The sequence below is a fragment of the Heterodontus francisci genome, chromosome 9, assembly GCF_036365525.1.
Source record: "Heterodontus francisci isolate sHetFra1 chromosome 9, sHetFra1.hap1, whole genome shotgun sequence".
Classification (NCBI taxonomy): domain Eukaryota; kingdom Metazoa; phylum Chordata; class Chondrichthyes; order Heterodontiformes; family Heterodontidae; genus Heterodontus; species Heterodontus francisci.
The window spans coordinates 96,544,363-96,563,241 of NC_090379.1; the positions used below are offsets into that span (position 1 = coordinate 96,544,363).

Consider the following 18,879-nt stretch of genomic DNA (forward strand, 5'->3'; position numbering starts at 1 on the left):
AAATTCTCTCATGACCTTGTCTCTCACTATCTCTGCAATGCCCTCTCGCCCTCTAACCTCTCTAAAACTCTTTGTTCCTCCAACTCTGGCCTCTTGTGCAAGCTTCTTTCTCTTTACCCCGTCTCAGCCTCACATTCTGGAATTCCTGACCTAAACCATTTTGCCTCTACCCCTCCTCCTTTAAGACCTTCCTTAAAACCCACTTCTTTGACCAGCTTTGGCCATGCCTGCTATTGGTTATTTTTCGCTCTTTTCTATAAAGTGCCTTAGAACTTTTTTCCGTGTTAAAGGTGCAATATAAGTGCAAGTCAGAAATGTTAACCTTGTTTCAATCATCTTCACAACTCTGTCGATTTAAAGTTCACATTTTGAAATATGAAGTATGATGTCATAATCTCAGGTGATAGAAAAATGCACAATTTAGTTCTTCATACACACGAACATATGAATTAGGAGCAGGAGTAGGCCATTCGGCTCCTCGAGCCTGCTCCGCCATCTGATAAAATCATGGCCTCAACTCTACTTTCCTGTCAGCCCCTATACCTTTTGACTCTTTTGTCAATCAAGAATCAATCTAACTCATCCTTAAAAATATTCAGTGATCCTACCTCCGCTGCTCTCTGGGGAAGAGAATTCCACAGACTAACAATCCGCTGAGAGAAAAAAAATTCTCCTCATCTCCTCCTTAAATGGGATACTCCTTATTTTTAAACTGTGTCCCCTGGTTCTAGTCTCATAAGGGGAAACATCCTCTCAACATCCACCTTGTCATCCCCTTCAAGATTTTGTATGTTTCAATAAGATCAGCTCTCCTAAACTGCAATGGATACATAATGATAATATCATAATGTGAAAACTATAGAATCTGTTTCTAATGCTAAACTATAGGTATGTTTGGAAGGTGCACAAACTTTGGGAGTTCATTCTTGCTGTTTTTACCCACAGATCTGACACCAGATTCCAAATTTTTCCAAGTGGTGTCGAATGATTCCTTTGTGTCTAACCACCCATTAACATCTTCAGGAGCTCAAGACTTTCCAGTGGATCCCAGTGACAACATGTGCAACCACCACACAGAGCATTCATTGTCCACTGCCTGTGACACAGAAGCAGCTTCCCTTGTGCCTTTGCATTCCCTGTCTTACAGGAAAGATCATAGGCCTAGGGGTGTGCCAAGGACTTCAAGTTCAGCAGTTGCTTTTCCAGACACATCTCTCAGTGATTTTGCTCTCTTTCAACAGAGGAGAGGGTTAGACACTGTTTGTGAATTAGAAAGTTCCAAACCCCTTTCGGGATCCAAGGAATCATTGACTGAAAACTCTTGTTATTCTGGTGTTTTCCAGCTAGATGACATACTCAAAAGTGGTGCTTCCCAACCATCATCAAAATCGGGACTCAATAAGCCTCTAAAAACAGATAATAGTGTTGATAGCCTGCAGAGTCTCAGTACCAGAAGCAGTGGGTCAACGGAAAGCTACTGTAGTGGGACAGATCGAGACACTAACAGTACCATCAGCAGTTATAAGAGTGAACAAACAAGCTCAACCCACGTGGAGAGTGTTCTTTCAGAGCAAGCAGAAACCTCAACAGATGAGAATAGCTCTGAGAAAAAAGATTGTGAGAAAAGCAATGCCCGCTGCAGGGACTGTAGTGAACCTGAAGGTGACAACATTGTGGAAAGTCATAAAAGGACTAATGGCAAAAGGATAAAGTTGCACGCTGCAAATAAAGATGGAAGTTTTCGTCAAGATCCTCGGCAGACTTCTGACCAGATACAGACATCTGATCCAGTGCAAACTGGAGAAAAGCTCAGTGGTTCTGGGTCTGGTGATGCCAACAAAAACCCCCATGCTAATGAATTGACTGTAGATATACTGAAACAGCAAGGCGGACTACTTACAGAGGCAGTGGCTGAGAAAGCAGTACAAGAGGTTGTTGAAAAATCTTCCCTGTCAATCGACAAACAAATACTAAAAGATGAAACAGCTAAGCAAAGAGATGGGGACGTGAGGCCCAAGTCTTCTAACTTTATCCATCGAGCTGCTTCTACACACAAGTCAAACCGAAGAAAGACAGGGAAAAAACGAGCAAGCAGTTTTGACACTAGCAGGCATAGGGAGTATGTGTCCTTTCGTGCTGTGGCTGGTGTCAAAACTAACAATAGTAGTTTTTGTCCAGATGAGGATTCAAGTGATCAGAGCGACTTGAGCAGGACCTCTAGCATGCATTCAGCGCATCGCTTCAGTTCAGACAGCTCATCCAGCACTACTTCCCATTCATGCCATTCTCCTGAAGGACGATACCATGTCTTAAAAGCAAAGTACTTGACTAGAGAAAGAGGCACTGACTCTGAAGCTGCACTAAAGGTCCATTCTGGCTCAGAAAGTAGTGCGAATGCCAGGCGACGGACAACACGCAGGACACTCAGTACAGCCAGTGCCAAGACTCATGCAAGAGTCCTGAGCTTAGACAGTGGCACAGCAGCCTGTTTAAGTGACCCTAGCAGACTAGGCACACCAGAGATAGCGAGGCCTTTAACTACATCCAAATCAGATTTGGAAGCCAAGGAGGGAGAGGTGTTGGATGAACTGTCTCTTATAGGCAGAGCTTCACAACTAGAATCAGTAACTCGCTCACGAAATAGTTTGCCCAATCAAGGATCCTTTCCTGAAGCAGAAGAGCAAGGAGCCACCAGTGGAGGTAGGTGTGAAATAGATTTAATTGATTGTTAGATAAACATCATCAGTATGCACCTAATACACAAATAATGTTTTATATAAATTGATCTGTTTTTCCTAGCTTCATTTTGTGGTGACCTTGTTGATTATTGCAATTAAATTATTTTATTTGGAAAATTATGTTGAATGGTTCCAGATATGCTTGTAAAATATGCTCCAATGTGCTGACTGATTCCTTGTCTCTGTAATGGAATGAGCATGGATGCCACCAGTGCAGTAGCAATTGGCTGTACTCTGAGGCCTGTCTCTAGCAGCCAGCTCTGTAAAGGAAGTTGGTAACTAAAAGTTCAACTGTAGCGATATACTTCAAATTGATCAAATGCGCTGATAGAATTACAAAAAAAGAGCATAAGCAATTCATAGCAAGTGCAGGTTTTTCCGGAATAACTTTTGGGCCGAATACCTAATCAGTACAGTTGTATCGCATCACTGCATCATGGAATAAGATGGCTTCTTGCCTGACCTGACAAAATATCCACAAACACTGCATGCAAAGAGTTAGCATAACCATATATAAAGACAAGAATTTGCAAAATAGCTGTCCAAACTCAGTTTATAAAAATTCCATCTTGGTAAAATACAGAGCATTAAATAGGACATATTGGGGAGTGTTGTTCACCAGCAGTTAAAACTTGCTTATCAACAATAGAATAGGAAGAAATGAATGCTAACCAACTGCTAGTGAATGGTAAATAAAAATCCTAATGATGCATAGCAAGGAAAACTGAAAGGATACCATTTTGCTGTGCACGAAAGCAAGTTGTATTTGCAGCTTGCTGAGTCATCTTTTCTTTTGGTGAGGAAGTGAAATTGATTTTAAGGCGCCTTCATGTGAGCTTGGCATACTTCCTTATAGACATAAAATTCCAAACAATGTCCTTAAGAAGAGCTGAACCCTGACTGAAATAAGTGCCCAAGCTGGAAAGGCCAATAGCCATCAGGATTCTAAATTCTATACAAATCTGCTGTGGCCTCATGCCAAGAATAGTGTCTGTATTCTGCAATGCATTTTCAGCCATTCTCATCATAATTATTCAATCCAATTGTTTGAGTTGATTTTTTTTCCCCATTACTTTATTCTGTGTTTTTAACGCGTTGGTTCTAGTTTCTTCTCAGTTTGTTCTCTGATAATAAAGAACAATTAAATTCTCAAAAACACAATACTAAAAAAAAATGCTTCCAATTCTCCTCTTTGATTCTCTGCTCTCGAAACGGCAGACATCTAATGGGCCATGTTGCATATGTACTTGGTGGCATCATAGAGGTGGTAAAATTGGAATCCATCTGAATGCCCTTCCTCAGTACCTCCACGCACCATTTAAGAACATGGGAGCAAGATGCTTGTCTCATTTTTATTAAGCTATGTGTGTGGGAAGGGTAAGGTGGATTTTTCCAAGTGTATTAAATCTTCGCATTGCATTAGTTCCTGTTGACCTTCTAGAGTCATTCACCATTGGTGGCAGGTGGACTTTGAGAAGTCAGCCACTGCCAAATTGACCTGCCTGTAACAGATATGACAGAGCAGCTATGGAACTTGTTTAATTTCTCTTTTACGTAGTGGGAACGTACTTGGGCTTCATTTGGCACGACCTTGCACCATCGTCATTGAGATTGGTAACTTGTGGAGCTGGGTGGGCGTGCACTGGTGTGGCGTGGAGGGGAGTGGAAAATAAATCCTGCATCCTACCATGTAGGGATTTTTTTATACTTGTGCTCCAATGCACTTTGCTGCTCCGCTTTCATTTTAGGCGTGGATGGGGGGTATATTGCTTTGAAGCATTGATTGGCGTAGAATCGGTAAAAGCATCATGAAAATCAGTTGCGAAATGATGAACAGGAGGCTTAAGCTGTGGAAGACTACACTTTTCAAATGTCAGCAATGAGTCAGCAATTAGTGTGCAGTTCTTTTGCTATTTTAATGGTCTTAAACTGTACCTTAAATATTCTAGTGCTTCCATGAAAATCATCCCATTTCTAGGAGTACTTTTCTGAATCTTGTATTTTAGTTGCACATTTTGAAATGAGATGAAGATGCTGCAATGCTTAGCACCCTTTGGATAGGGTGATTTTAGATGTGGACTACCTTAACTGAATCAGGAGTACTGTGACCATTATTGAAACTATCAATAGATTTAAATCCAAATCTTTGTTCAACACTATCTTTCACCTTACTGTTTCAGTAGGGCTTGAGTTCTATTTTAACAGCATTGTATATTAAGTTTTTTTTTGTTTCTTAAAGTGAAAAGCCTTGTGTTTAATGATCCAAGAATAATTGGCCAGTTAGATTGCTGTGTCCATCTTAGCTCAGTTGGTAGCACTGATGCCTCTTTATACCACAAGGTTCTGGGTTCAAGTTCCACTTCAGGGCTTGAGCGCAAAAATCAAGGTGGACCCTTCAGCGTAGTACTGAGGGAGTGCTGCAATATTGGAGATGCTGTCTTTTTAAAATTTATTTTTAGAGATACAGCACTGAAACAGGCCCTTCGGCCCACCGAGTCTGTGCCAACCATCAACCACCCATTTATACTAATCCTACATTAATCCCATATTCCTACCAAATCCCCACCTTCTCTCAATTCCCCTACCATCCACCTAACTAGGGGCAATTCATAATGGCCAATTTACCTATCAACCTGCAAGTCTTTGGCTGTGGGAGGAAACCGGAGTACCCGGCGAAAACCCATGCGGTCACAGGGAGAACTTGCAAACTCCGCACAGGCAGTACCCAGAATCGAACCCGGGTCACTGGAGCTGTGAGGCTGCGGTGCTAACCACTGCGCCACTGTGCCGCCCCTATGTCTTGCAGATGACATGTTGAACTGACGCCTTATCTGTCTGCTCGGTTGAATGTGAAAGATCCCATGGCGCTATTTCGAAGAAGAGCAGGGGAGTTATCCCCAGTATTCTGGTCAATATTTATTCCTCAATTAACATGACAACAAAAATCAGATTATCTGGTCATTATCAGATTGCTGTTTGTCAGAGATTGCTATGTGCAAATTGGCTGCCGCGTTTCCTACATTTATGACAGTGACTATACTTCAAAAATACGTCATTGGCCATAAAGCGCTTTGAGACATCCAGTGGTAATGAAAAGCGCTAAAGTAAATACAAGTCTTTTCTTGCATTTTGTGAACGCATTTCAAATTTGGCCAAGTCAAACAGCCGCAACTATAACCATGTGCATTGCTCATGTACGCGCCCCCCAAAAGGTCACATCTTATTTAGAAATTCCTGACTCAGGTGTTCAGTGAAAATTATTTTACATAATTCAGTAAAACAAAAGCCAACATAAGATAAAAAAATTTCCGTCTCTTATTCATGTATATGGTGTAAAATGTGGCTGTAGCATTCAATAGTTGAATCCTAAACAAATAATGATTCAGAATTCGCTAGGGGGCCTAATGAGCTGAAAAATTAAGACTGCTTCCTATTTCTCCTTTTTCCCTCAGACTTCCTTATGTTTCTCTCCTATCATCCTGCTCCATGCATCTCCTTCCCACCTCGCCCCTCCCCCCGTCCACGTCATGCTCCAACCATCTTGCTCTTCTTTACCTCCTTTGCTCTGAATCTCAGTGCTTCTATACTTTTGAAATATCTGTTTGTTTTCCCATTACAAGTACAGTAATGAGGAGGAGAACAACAGGGTTGGAGTAGGAAAAGAAATCTAACTTTTCTAGAGTGAAAATTACTTAGCAATTTCAATTACAAAAATTTTCAAAGCAACCTTTTGGCTACTTATGAATAAAAAGAAAGAACCTACATTCACATAGATCCTCAAGTGTTTTCACAATCAATGAATTGCTTTCAAAGTGCAGACACTATTTTGAAGCAGGATAGCTTGGCTGGCAGTTTACGAACAGCAAGATTCTACAAATTGCAAATGAGATGAATGGACCAGGTTTGGTGATTTTGCTAGAGGGAGGAATATTGGCCAGAATAGCAGGACAATGCCCTCCTCTTCAAATAGTTCTGAGGTATTTATTACATCCACCTGGCAGATGGGCCTTGCTAAAAGTTGCATCCAAAAGACAACACCTCTGACAATGTAAATTGTATGTTGTGGTCTGAAGTGGCACTTTGAACCATAACCTTCTGATTCAGCGGTGAGATTGCTCCCAACTGAGCAGGCTGACACTTAAATGGTTGAAATTGCATTGAAAGTGTTACGTTTCCATGAAATTATTTAATCTTTTATTTTACCAAGGTTCTAACCAATCTAATTGAATTAATGCTATTATTAAAACAGGGGACAGCAGAATTTTATAGAAGCATATTAATATGATCATTACTAATATTGCACAGTTCAATTTCACCCGATTAGTCATATTTTAAACAGTTTGCATAATTACGTAGAATTTACAGCACAGAAACAGGCCAGGCCATCATGACCAATTGGTCTATGCTTCACACAAACATCCTCCCACTCTATGTAATATAACCTTATTCGCATATCCTTCTATTCCCTTCTCCCTCATGTAAAAGAAAGACTTGCATTTATAACCTTTCAAGACCTTGAGGTGTCTCAAAGTGCTTCACAGCCAATTAAGTACTTCTGATGTGTAGTCTATGTTGTAATGCAGGAAATATGACAGTCCGTTTATGCATAGCAAGCTCCCACAAACAACAATGTGATAATGACCAGACGATCTGTTTTTGTGATGTTGATTGAGGGATAAATATTGGCCAGGACAACGTGGATAACTCTCCCAGCAATCTTCGAAATAGAGCTGGGGATCTTTTACGTCCACCTGAGAGGGTAGATGGGCCTCGGTTTAACATCTCATCCAAAAGCCAACTTATCTTGAAGGCAGACAAGTCCCCAGGGCCTGATGGCCTACATCCTAGGGTCTTAAAGGAAGTGGCAGTGGAGATAGTGGATCCATTGGTTATAATATTCCAAAATTCTCTGGATATGGGAAAAGTTCCAGTGGATTGGAAAAAAGCTAATGTAACGCCATTATTCAAAAAGGGAGAGAGGCAGAAAGTAGGAAACTATAGACCAGTTAGTTTACCATCTGTCGTTGGGAAATTGTTAGAATCCATTATGAAGGAAGTAATAACAGGACATTTAGAAAGTCAAAACGCAATCCATCAGAGTCAGCATGGTTTTATGAAGGGTAAATCATGTTTGACTAATTTGCTAGAGTTCTTCGAAGCTGTAACAAGCAAAGTGGATAATGGGGATCCTGTGGATTTAATTTATCGGGACGTCCCGAAGGCATTTGATAAGGTGCCGCACAAAAGGTTAATACACATGGTAAGTTCACATGGGGTTAGGGGCAATTTGTTAGCTTGGATAAAGGATTGGTTAACCAACAGAAAACAGAGAGTCGGGATAAATGGGTCCTTTTTTGGTTGGCAAGATATAACTAGTGGGGTGCCACAGGGTTCGGTCCTCGGGCCTATATTGCAATCTATGTAAATGACTTGGATGCAGGGATAGAAGGTACTGTAGCCAAATTTGCAGATGACTCTAAAATAGGTGGGACAATAAGTTGCAATAAAGAAATAAATCTACAAATGGATATGGATAGATTAGATAAATGGGCCAAAATTTGGCAGATGGAGTTTAATGTGGATAAATGTGAGGTTATCCATTTTGGTTGGAAGAATAGAAAGGCAAATTAATATCTAAATGGAGAGAAACTTCAAAGTGCTTCGGTGCAGAGGGATTTGGGTGTCCTCGTGCATGAATCGCAGAAAACTAGTTTGCAGGTGCAGCAGGCGATAAGGAAGGCAAATGGAATTTTGAATGTAGGGAAGTGTTGCTGCAACTGTACAAGGCATTAGTGAGACTGCACCTGGAGTATTACGTACAATTTTGATCCCCTTACTTGAGAAAGGATGTAGTTGCATTGGAGGCAGTTCAGAGGAGGTTCACTATATTGATTCCAGAGATGGGGGTTTTGTCTTATTAAGAGAGATTGAGCAGTTTAGGCCTTTACTCTCTGGAGTTTTGAAGAACGAGAGGAGATCTAATTGATGATTAAGGGGGTTGATAAAGTAGACGTAGAGAGGGTGTTTCCTCTTGTGGGGCAATCTCGAACGAGAGGTCATAGTTTTAGGATAAGGGGTAGCAGATTTAAGCAGAGATGAGGGGAAATTATTTCTCTCAAAGGGTTTTGAATCTGTGGAATTCACTACCCCAGAGTTGGGTGGATGCCGGGACATTGGGTAAATTTAAGGAGGAGATAGACAGATTTTTAATTAATAATGGGTTGAAGGGTTATGGAGAACGGGCAGGAAAGTGGAGTTGAGGCCAAGATGAAATCTGCTCTGATCGTATTGAATGGCGGAGCAGGCTCGAGGGGCTGAATTGCCTACTCCTGCTCCGAGTTCTTATGTTATTATCTAGCTTCCTCTTGAATGCATCTATGTTATTTGCCTCAACTACTCCCTGTGGCAGCAAGTTCCACATTCTCACTGCCTCTGGGTGAAGAAGTTTGTTTTAAATTTCCTATCTGATTTCTTGGTGATTATCTTATATTGATGGTGTCTAGTTTTGCTCTCAATCAGTAGAAATGTTCTCTGTTCCTACTCTTATCACAACCTTACATAATTTTAAAGACCTCTGTTAGGCCACCTTTCAGCCTTCCCTTCCAAAGAGGAGACCCATGCTGTTCATCCTAACACTCTATTGAGGATGAGCAGTTTGTTTCATTTTTTAAAAATAATTTGCTCCAAATGCTCGTGACTTTGCTTTAATTTAGAACTGGTGGTGTTGGAGGTTTCCTGGACATAGTAGAGAGGTTCATAGCTGAGAGGTAAAAAGTGTGGGGTGGTGCAGCAGATTGGAAGACAAGCACATGCTATGAGAATGTAGTGAGACATGGAAGAAAGTGAAAAGCTAAGGATACACTGAGGTTGGTGAGATGTGGGAGAAAGTGGGAAGAGCAGAAAGATCAAGCAAAGACTGTGACTAGTAATGAGGCTGTTAATTCCTATCCTTATACTTTTGCATCCTGTGAGATTAACATAGATTACTTATGACATATTTTGAAGACTTACTGGATAAGTGGTGAGAGAAAATGCTACTGATTACATCACTCGCACCGTGAAAAGGCACAGAAAACGTGATTCAGGATTCAAAGGAACTGCTTAAATTGGCAAGTCTCCCAATGAGAATAATATAAAAAATCAGTGTATTTATTGTTGAATTCAGTAATTATGGAAATGAGGAACTTTTAACGTGCCGTATAATTTGTAACTGGTTTAAACATATTTACTTCTAAGGTTTTTTTAAACAACTGATTGCCCTCTTGATACCTGAGTAGTAGTAGCTGCTATAGTTTGCTAACCTGCTTTATTATTGGTTTGCGAGTGTGAAAATCTGCAGTAAAATGTACAGCAATGTTTACACAGATATCAGACTTTTTTATCAGTAGAATAGAGAGGGAAAACTTGCAATGAAGGCAATAGATATTTTAATATTGTGTGATAATGCTGCTTGTATGATGCACATAACTTGACACTTGTTCATAGAGATCTGGAATACCCCTAATACTTCATGCTAGTGTTATGACCAAGGCAGGAGGAGTGCACTGTTAATTCAGTCCCATTTCTCCTCAAGTCACAACATATTCTTTAAATTTTCCACTTGTTGAAACAGTCAATCGGATACAGTAATTCTTCCCCCCCACCCCCCAGAATAGAACACACTTAACCAAGTTTCTTAGTGCATATCAAAGTTAACAGTTTATTATAAAACAAGTTTTAACACATAATGAAGTACATCGGTCAAATTTTTAAATACCCCATATTAAATTTTTAAAAAGTCCTCTTTTTAACCTTAACCATTTTTTAAAATCCTTTTTTACTTTAGTCCCTTCACACTTGTACTCACACACAAATATTCCTGTACAAAAATCGGTTAACTGGGAAAAGTGAAAAAGGATCTTTAGATCAGAGCTCTGTGACAGACAAAAAAAACACAAATAGATCACTTGCTCATTTTTTTGAAATAAACAGCAGATGAGATATGTTGTTCTAAACTAGCATACAGTTCAACCTTCTGAGCACTTGAATCTTTAATATCTTTAGAATCTTCCAGGAATTAGTTCTCTTCAGGCAACATTGAAAGTAATTTATCAGGCCTTCTTGAAATACAGAAAACAAGACGAATTCACGGTGGATTTCACAGGATCCTTCAACGATATTGGAAAACGAAGCTGGGTTCTGGTTGTCTGTTCATTCTTGACTTCTCCTCCAGGCTTAACGCATACACTCACTGACTAACAGCTTGGCAGTTTTAGCCCACCCAGATGTGCTGCCTGCTACTAGGCTAGTCCAATCAAAGGAGAGTGGTCAGTTTTCTGCCCCTGTTGCCATGGCTTCTGCCCTAAGTCTGGTCCGAACCAGGTGACAACAGTAACACTGTTGCCAATTTAGCCCTCACTGTCCTCTTGATAGTAAATATTTATTTTAGCTTAACTATAAATCCCTTTTTAAAAAAAAATATTTTTAACAGAACACAGTCACTTTCATAACACTAGTGTGATACCTAAAAAACCCCACAATGTTTACAAACAGAACTCAAGCTTTAAAGGATAGATTATAATTAGGCTGTTGAGTATTTTCACAGTTTAAATGACCACAATATGAAATTTTCACATACCCATCATTTCACTTTACTGAAATCCTAAGCACAGCTTAGGTTGAAAGGGGAATGGTAATGAAGTGCAGCTGACTTTGCTTCTAATTATGTTATACTACTACCTACAACTTGCATTTATGTGGTGCCTGTAATTTCGTAAAATCTCCAAGGTGTTTGACAGGAGCATTAACAGACAAAGTTTGACACTAAGCCATAAATGTTCTGGAATAGCAAGTCATTTCTACCCTGTTATTTTATTCTTGAGATTAGTTGCTGCTCAGTCATAAAGCAGATCAATGCAGCATCCTTTCTTGCATTTTTCTGAGAAGGCTGTGCGCGTTATTAAAACTTAAAAGAATATGGTTCAGAGCTGACAGTCTCCCAGCCCACTGGCAATGTTTATTACTGGCTGCGATGGATTTTGTAATGACAGAAAGCTTGGTCAAATTTTTCTAACTCAAAGCTTTTGCTGAATTACCATGTTTTTTATTTATGTGAGGCTGATGTTCTTGGCGATTGAAATGCTCATTCTTTAAAAATTGCTGTTGCTTCTTCAATTGCTATGTTCTTTTCAGTAACAAAGAATTGAAAACTGAATGGATTGAATGCTTCTATTGAACTTGTTAGATGTGTTGAATGGGATATTACCATTATAGATGGTGATCATTCTGAACTGTATACTTCATGAATCTGTGAAGAAAGATACCACTTTTTACTGTTTTCTCAAGGCGAGCTTATCAAAGGAAGGATTTGAAACAAAATCATATATGTGTTTGTAAAGAACATATTGCATTTATGATTTTGCTATAAACAAGGAACAAAGGAAATAATATCCCGTTGAGTTCATGTTCATGAATAGTGAGAGTTTTACTCACCATGTAGAGCTTCCTTATTAATTACTATTTTCAATCAAGCAATATATAATCTTTATTACAAGGACACAGTCTTCAGGTTTCATGTTCTTGAGAGCATATCTTATGCTGGGATACTAACTTGTATTTGCACCTGTTTACTACTTATTACAAATTGATCCTGTGAATAGCCTACTATTTGTAAAAGCACAAATACCAATTCAGCATTAATTTTTTTTTTACTCATTCAGGGATGTGGACGTCGTTGGCCAGGCCAGCATTTATTGCCCATCCCTAATTGCCCTTGAGAAGGTGGTGGTGAGCTGCCTTCTTGAACCGCTGCAGTCCATTTGGGTTAGGTATACCCACAGTGCTGTTAGGAAGGGAGTTCCAGGATTTTGACCCAGCGACAGTGAAGGAACGGCGATATAGTTCCAAGACGGGATGGTGTGTGACTTGGAGGGGAACTTGCAGGTGGTGGTGTTCCCATGCATTTGCTGCCCTTGTCCTTCTAGTTGGTAGAGGTCGTGGGTTTGGAAGCTGCTGTCCAAGGAGCCTTGGTGCATTGCTGCAGTGCATCTTGTAGATGGTACACACTGCTGCCACTGTGCGTCGGTGGTGGAGGGAGTGAATGTTTGTAGATGGGCTGCCAATCAAGCGGGCTGCTTTGTCCTGGATGGTGTCGAGCTTCTTGAGTATTGTTGGAGCTGCATCCATACAGGCAAGTGGAGAGTATTCCATCACACTCCTGACTTGTGCCTTGTAGATGGTGGACAGGCTTTGGGGAGTGAGGAGGTGAGTTACTCGCCTCAGGATTCCTAGCCTCTGACCTGCTCTTGTAGCCACAGTATTTATATGGCTACTCCAGTTCAGTTTCTGGTCAATGGTAGCCCCTAGGATGTTGATAGTGGGGGATTCAGCAATGGTAATGCCGTTGAATGTCAAGGGGAGATACTTAGATTCTCTCCTGTTGGAGATGGTCATTGCCTGGCACTTGTGTGGCGCGAATGTTACTTGCCACTTATCAGCCCAAGCCTGGATATTGTCCAGGTCTTGCTGCATTTCTACATGGACTGCTTCAGTGTCTGAGGAGTCGCGAATGGTGCTGAATATTGTGCAATCATCAGCGAACATCCCCACTTCTGACCTTATGATTGAAGGTAGGTCATTGATGAAGCAGCTGAAGATGGTTGGGCCTAGGACACTACCCTGAGGAACTCCTGCAGTAATGTCCTGGAGCTCAGATGATTGACCTCCAATAACCACAACCATCTTCCTTTGCGCTAGGTATGACTTTAGCCAGCGGAGGGTTTTCCCCCTGATTCCCATTGACTTCAGTTTTGCTAGGGCTCCTTGATGCAATACTCGGTCAAATGCTGCTTTGATGTCAAGGGCACTTCTCACCTCACCTCACCTCTTGAGTTCAGCTCTTTTGTCCATGTTTGAACCAAGGCTGTAATGAGGTCAGGAGCTGAGTGGCCCTGGCAGAACCCAAACTGAGCGTCACTGAGCAGGTTATTGCTAAGCAAGTGCCGCTTGATGGCACTGTTGATGACACCTTCCATCACTTTACTGATGATTGAGAGTAGGCCAACGGGGCGGTAGTTGGCTGAGTTGCATTTGTCCTGCTTTTTGTGTACAGGACGTACCTGGGCAATTTTCCACATTGCAGGGTAGATGCCAGTGTTGTAGCTGTAGTTGAACAGCTTGGCTAGGGGCGCGGCAAGTTCTGGAGCACAGGTCTTCAGTACTATTGCCGGAATATTGTCAGGGCCCATAGCCTTTTCAGTATCCAGTGCCTTCAGTCGTTTCTTGATATCACGCGGAGTGAATCGAATTGGCTGAAGTCTGGCATCTGTGATGCTGGGGACTTCAGGAGGAGGCCGAGATGGATCATCAACTCGGCACTTCTGGCTGAAGATTGTTGCAAATGCTTCAGCCTTATCTTTCGCACTGATGTGCTGGGCTCCCCCATCATTGAGGATGGGGATATTTGTGGAGCCACCGCTTCCAGTTAGTTGTTTAATTGTCCACCACCATTCACGGCTGCGAATTAATTCACCATTCTTCACCTGGAAGAAAACAGGCAGAATCCGAGATATGATTAATGGGGTAAAATTGGGTTCTGTGTATTAGCAACAACTTATATTTATATAGCACCTTTAATATAATAAAACATCCCAAGGTCCTTCACAGGAACATTATAAGACAAAATATGACACTGTGTCACAAAAGGAAATATTAGGTCAGAAGATCAAAAGCTTGGCAGCTGAAGGCATGGCCTCCAATGGTGAAGAGATTAAAATTGGGGATGCTGAAGAAGCCAGAATTAGAAGATCACAGATATCTTGGAGGTTTGTAGGGCTGGAGGAGATTACAGAGATAGGGAGGGGCGAGGCCATGGAGGGATTTGAGAAGAAGTATGAGAATTTTAAAATCAAGACGTTGCTTGACTGGGAGCCAAAGTAAGTCAGCGAGCACAGGGATGATCGGTGAACGGGACTTGGTGCAAGTTAAGACACGGGCAGCAGAGTTTTGAATGACCTCATGTTTACAGAGGATAGAATGTGGGAGGCCACCCAGGAGTGCGATGGAATATTCAACTGTAGAAGAAGCAAAGGCATGAAATGAGGGTTTCAACAGATGAGCTAAGGTGGGGTGAAGTCAGGGGATTTATGGAGATGGAAATAGGTGGTCAGAGAGATGGTGCGAATATATAGCTGGAAGCTCACCTCGGGGTCAAGGTTGCGAACAGTCTGGTTTAGTCTCACACTGTTGCCAGGGAGAGGGATGGAGTTGGTAGCTAGGGAATGGAGTTTGAAGTGGGGACCGAAAATAATGTCTTGGGTCTTCCCAGTATTTAATTGGAGGAAATTTCTGCTCATCCGGTCCTGGATGTCAGATAAGCAGTCTGATAATTTAGAAACAGTGGAGGAATTGAGGGGTGATGGTGAGGTACAGCTGGGTGTCGTCAGCATACATGTGAAAACTGATGATGTGCATTCGGATGATGTCGCCAAGCATGTAAATGAGAAAATGAAGGAGGCTCAGGATAGATCCTTGGGCGACACCAGAGGTAATGGTGCAGGAGTGGGAAGAGAAGCCATTGCAAATGATACTCTAGCTACGATTAGATAGATAAGAATGGAACCAGGTGAGAGCAGTCCCACCCAGCTGAATGAGAGTGGAGAGGCCTTGGAGGAGGAGGATGTGGTCAACCGTGTTAAAGGCTGCAGACAGGTCAAGGAGGGAAAGTTTACATTTGTCACAGTCACACTGTCACATCAGCATACAAATGCTTAGTGGTCATTGCTTAGTTACTTTATTATTTTAATTGTATTGCTGTTTCAAGGCATTTGCCTTTAAATTGACTTCAGGCTGCACACTTTATGGAGAAAAATTATGAAGAAACCTGTCTCTGCCTAATTAATACTCAGTTGGTATTGGCAGTTCCAGTTGACCTCAGGAAGGTACAGCCTTGCGGCTTTCCACTTGAGCATAACAGTAATATTATGCCTCGCGTGGTGGAGTGCTCCGATTCTTATCAGTGTTCGTTGAAAATAAATGGATTAACTCTTCTGTTAAAATACTGAACAAATGAATTTTATATGAGTGCACTAAACAGTCATATGCTGAAAGTGAACAATGTGGTTTCACCCAATAAATGTCATATTGAGAGGAACTGAGCTTGAGGCATCTTGTTTGAAGCATTTCTTTTCATTCTGGTAGTACTTGGTAGGATTACAAAGAAATACTTCAGACAAGATGCCTCAAGCTCTGTTCCTCTCAACTGAATGAATCTCCAGAACAGCAAAAGTATCACAGATATCGTCTTAAATAATGTAAAAAAAAATTAGATTTTGGTACAACAATGCTGCATCATACATGAATATTTATACACACAAGCAAATAAGTAGTAGTTGTGTTTGGCAATGGCACTTGATGCACTTCGATGTTTCAATCAGTAACACTGACATGCTCCCAATGAGTACACTTGGTATATAAATGATGTCCCCTCTTTTATTCTTGGCCTCATAAATGAATAATTGGTTAAAGACTGAACTACTTTTGTTGCTCATCACTCCTGAGGACACTCAATTCTCTATCAAAATCATACCACAGAATATATAGTAATAAAAGTGCGTGAGGAAAGATAAAGGATTGACTAATAAGAATGTCTGTTTATTATAATACAATTGTTTATTTGCTTGTGTGTATTATATATTCATGGGTGATCTCGCATTTTTGTACCAATATCATCACTTTGAAGATCGTTCAAGATGACCTCTAATGTTTTTGCTGTTTTGGGGATTTATCCAGTTCAGCTTTATTGAAAGATGCTTATAGTGAGAGTTGTATAATAAATTTACTTCTGCCCACGGCCTGCTAATGAAATGCCAGATGAAACCTAAACAGTTTTTATCCTTTAACCGTCTCTCCCCTTGCTTGTTGAACGGGAAAGTTGATTTGCATGCACAACAAATAGTATGAATAACATTGCTTGCTGTGAAAAGTTAATTTTTCCCTTGCCCTTTTATTTTGCATGGCTACTGTTGTTTCCTGTCATATTTATGGGCAACAAGTTACTAAGTTTTGGTCTGTTTTGGGGTTTTTCCCATTTGCTTGGCATCAGTGTCACTGAACACTCCTTTGAGCAGACCTGAGGTCTTTCAAGTCTATGTTGATATAAATTTTTGTTCGGGAAGAGAATCAAGGGATATGAAGTAAAGGCAACGAAAGGGAGGTGAGGTTCAGAGTAACCATGATCTAATGGAATGGTCGAATAGTTTGAATGGCCTACTTCTTACACCATGAAATATGCTCAGTTTCAAAACTGGTCCATCTTCTCTTTTGGCTGGCATAATCTTAAACACATAACTTTTCTGCTGTTTGAAGAACAGGCAGTCCACTTGACCCCCATACCTAAGACACTCAGAAAAGCAGGCTCCTCATGGAATTGCAATCCAAACCCCTTTGAAGTTCAGTGAGTTAGAATCCAATTACAGAAGACTGCATTTACTTAAATATGCAGCCAGTCTTTGACAATGTCATATGGTCCATGCTGTGCAATAAGACACCATTTAACCCAATTAACACCTTAGGCTTCCTGTTATGTTTCCCCTAATAATTCACACTCTGTGAAATCTACTGAAATCAGCATGTCTGCTCTCTTAATTGAAAGCTTTTCCTTGAGAAATATCCTGTGACCATGGGTCATTATCTTTACATGGTGTTTCCAGAAATAAAGAATACAAATTAAAACAAAAGTTCATCACAAATAAAAAAAATTTATTTTACGCAATCTGGCAACTACTTTAAGTCGAGGACAGTGCATAAAACTTTGAGAAGACATTTATGGAATGTCTACCTATGTCGTTAAATAAGTTAGAAAATTTGTTACTCTGGTTATCTGGTAACAAAGTTGAGAGGAATTCGAACAATTTTCAAATATATTCAGAACTTTGAATATGGCTGTGTTATAATCTTGCCAACCTGTCGAAGTATAGGAAAAGGGAGAATTGAGAACAATGCTTCAAGGGCTATTTAGTCTAACAAACTGAAATATTGCCAAGGGTTGGGACCTGTCTATAAAACGCTTGTTTGATGAGAAACAGATGAACATATAGATTTTGTGGCCTTTTCTTATTTTCTGTTTTGGGGGGATAGATCACATTTTTATTATATACACTCATTTCTATAAATAAATATAGTTAAGAGTTAAAAAAGCTAGTCTAATGGTGAGCATGAAACCATTGTCAATTGTTGTAAAAACCCATCTGGTTCACTAATGTCCTTTAGGGAAGGAAATATGCCATCCTTACCTGGTCTGGCTTACATGTGACTCCAGACCCACAGCAATGTGGTTGACTCTTAAATGCCCTCTGAAATGGCCTAGCAAACCCCTCACTTCAAGGGCAATTAGGGATTGGCAACAAATTCTGTCCTTGTCAGCAACGCCCACATCCCACAAATGAATAAAAAACAATTCACTAGCATTGCTGAAGATTTAAAGTGGTGGTCTATTGCTTATTAAGCACTGGAGACAGATTCATGATGGCACAAGAATAATTCCAGTAGATTAAAAATAATTAACAGAGCACGTTTTTTTTGTTAGTTGTTACAGTCGTATTATAGTTTAGTTTTTTTTAGTTTAGAGATACAGCACTGAAATCAATCATTAATTAAACTAGTAAGACTGGGGAAGACACTCTGCAACAGTGGGGACTGACCTATGAGAGAGAACAAAATTCAGAAAACAAAGAAGTCTAGACTAAAGGGAAAAAAAGAGCCAAAAACACAATGAGTTCCTATCTCAGTCATAATGTTGAGGGAAAAGAAGAGTGAGTGAAAGCCTTGAGCAGGATTCAGGTTCTATACTACAGTGGAAAGAGACATGTCAGACATGCTGCCTTGTCTAATTGTGGCTGATTTATGGGATGTATTGGCAAAGGACAGATTATAAACTGCCTTCCTGCTCTTTCATGGGGTTGGCACAGAACAGTGCGAGAATATTATCTTCAACTGGAGTAGCATTTGGTACCTTGGAAAATACTGTAATTATCAAGTTATTCATTTTTATACACTTAAAATGTAAGAATGAAGAAACTTGCGAAAATAATTCTCGTAACAACAGCTTTTGTGAGGTTGGAGTGAACAATATTTTGAGCTACTTAATATCAACCCTGTGATCATA

General features: G+C 40.5%; 1 protein-coding gene across 5 annotated transcripts in view; it reads left to right on the top strand.

Annotated features, from left to right (window-relative positions):
- Positions 1 to 18,879, top strand: part of pcnx1 (pecanex 1) — a 303,868-nt gene that overhangs the window by 141,929 nt on the left and 143,060 nt on the right. For all 5 annotated transcript variants that reach the window (XM_068039551.1, XM_068039549.1, XM_068039550.1 and 2 more), the window contains exon 6: positions 946 to 2,700. In XM_068039551.1, coding sequence (XP_067895652.1) covers positions 946 to 2,700 — 1,755 coding nt within the window. The remainder of the gene's footprint in view (positions 1 to 945; positions 2,701 to 18,879) is intronic.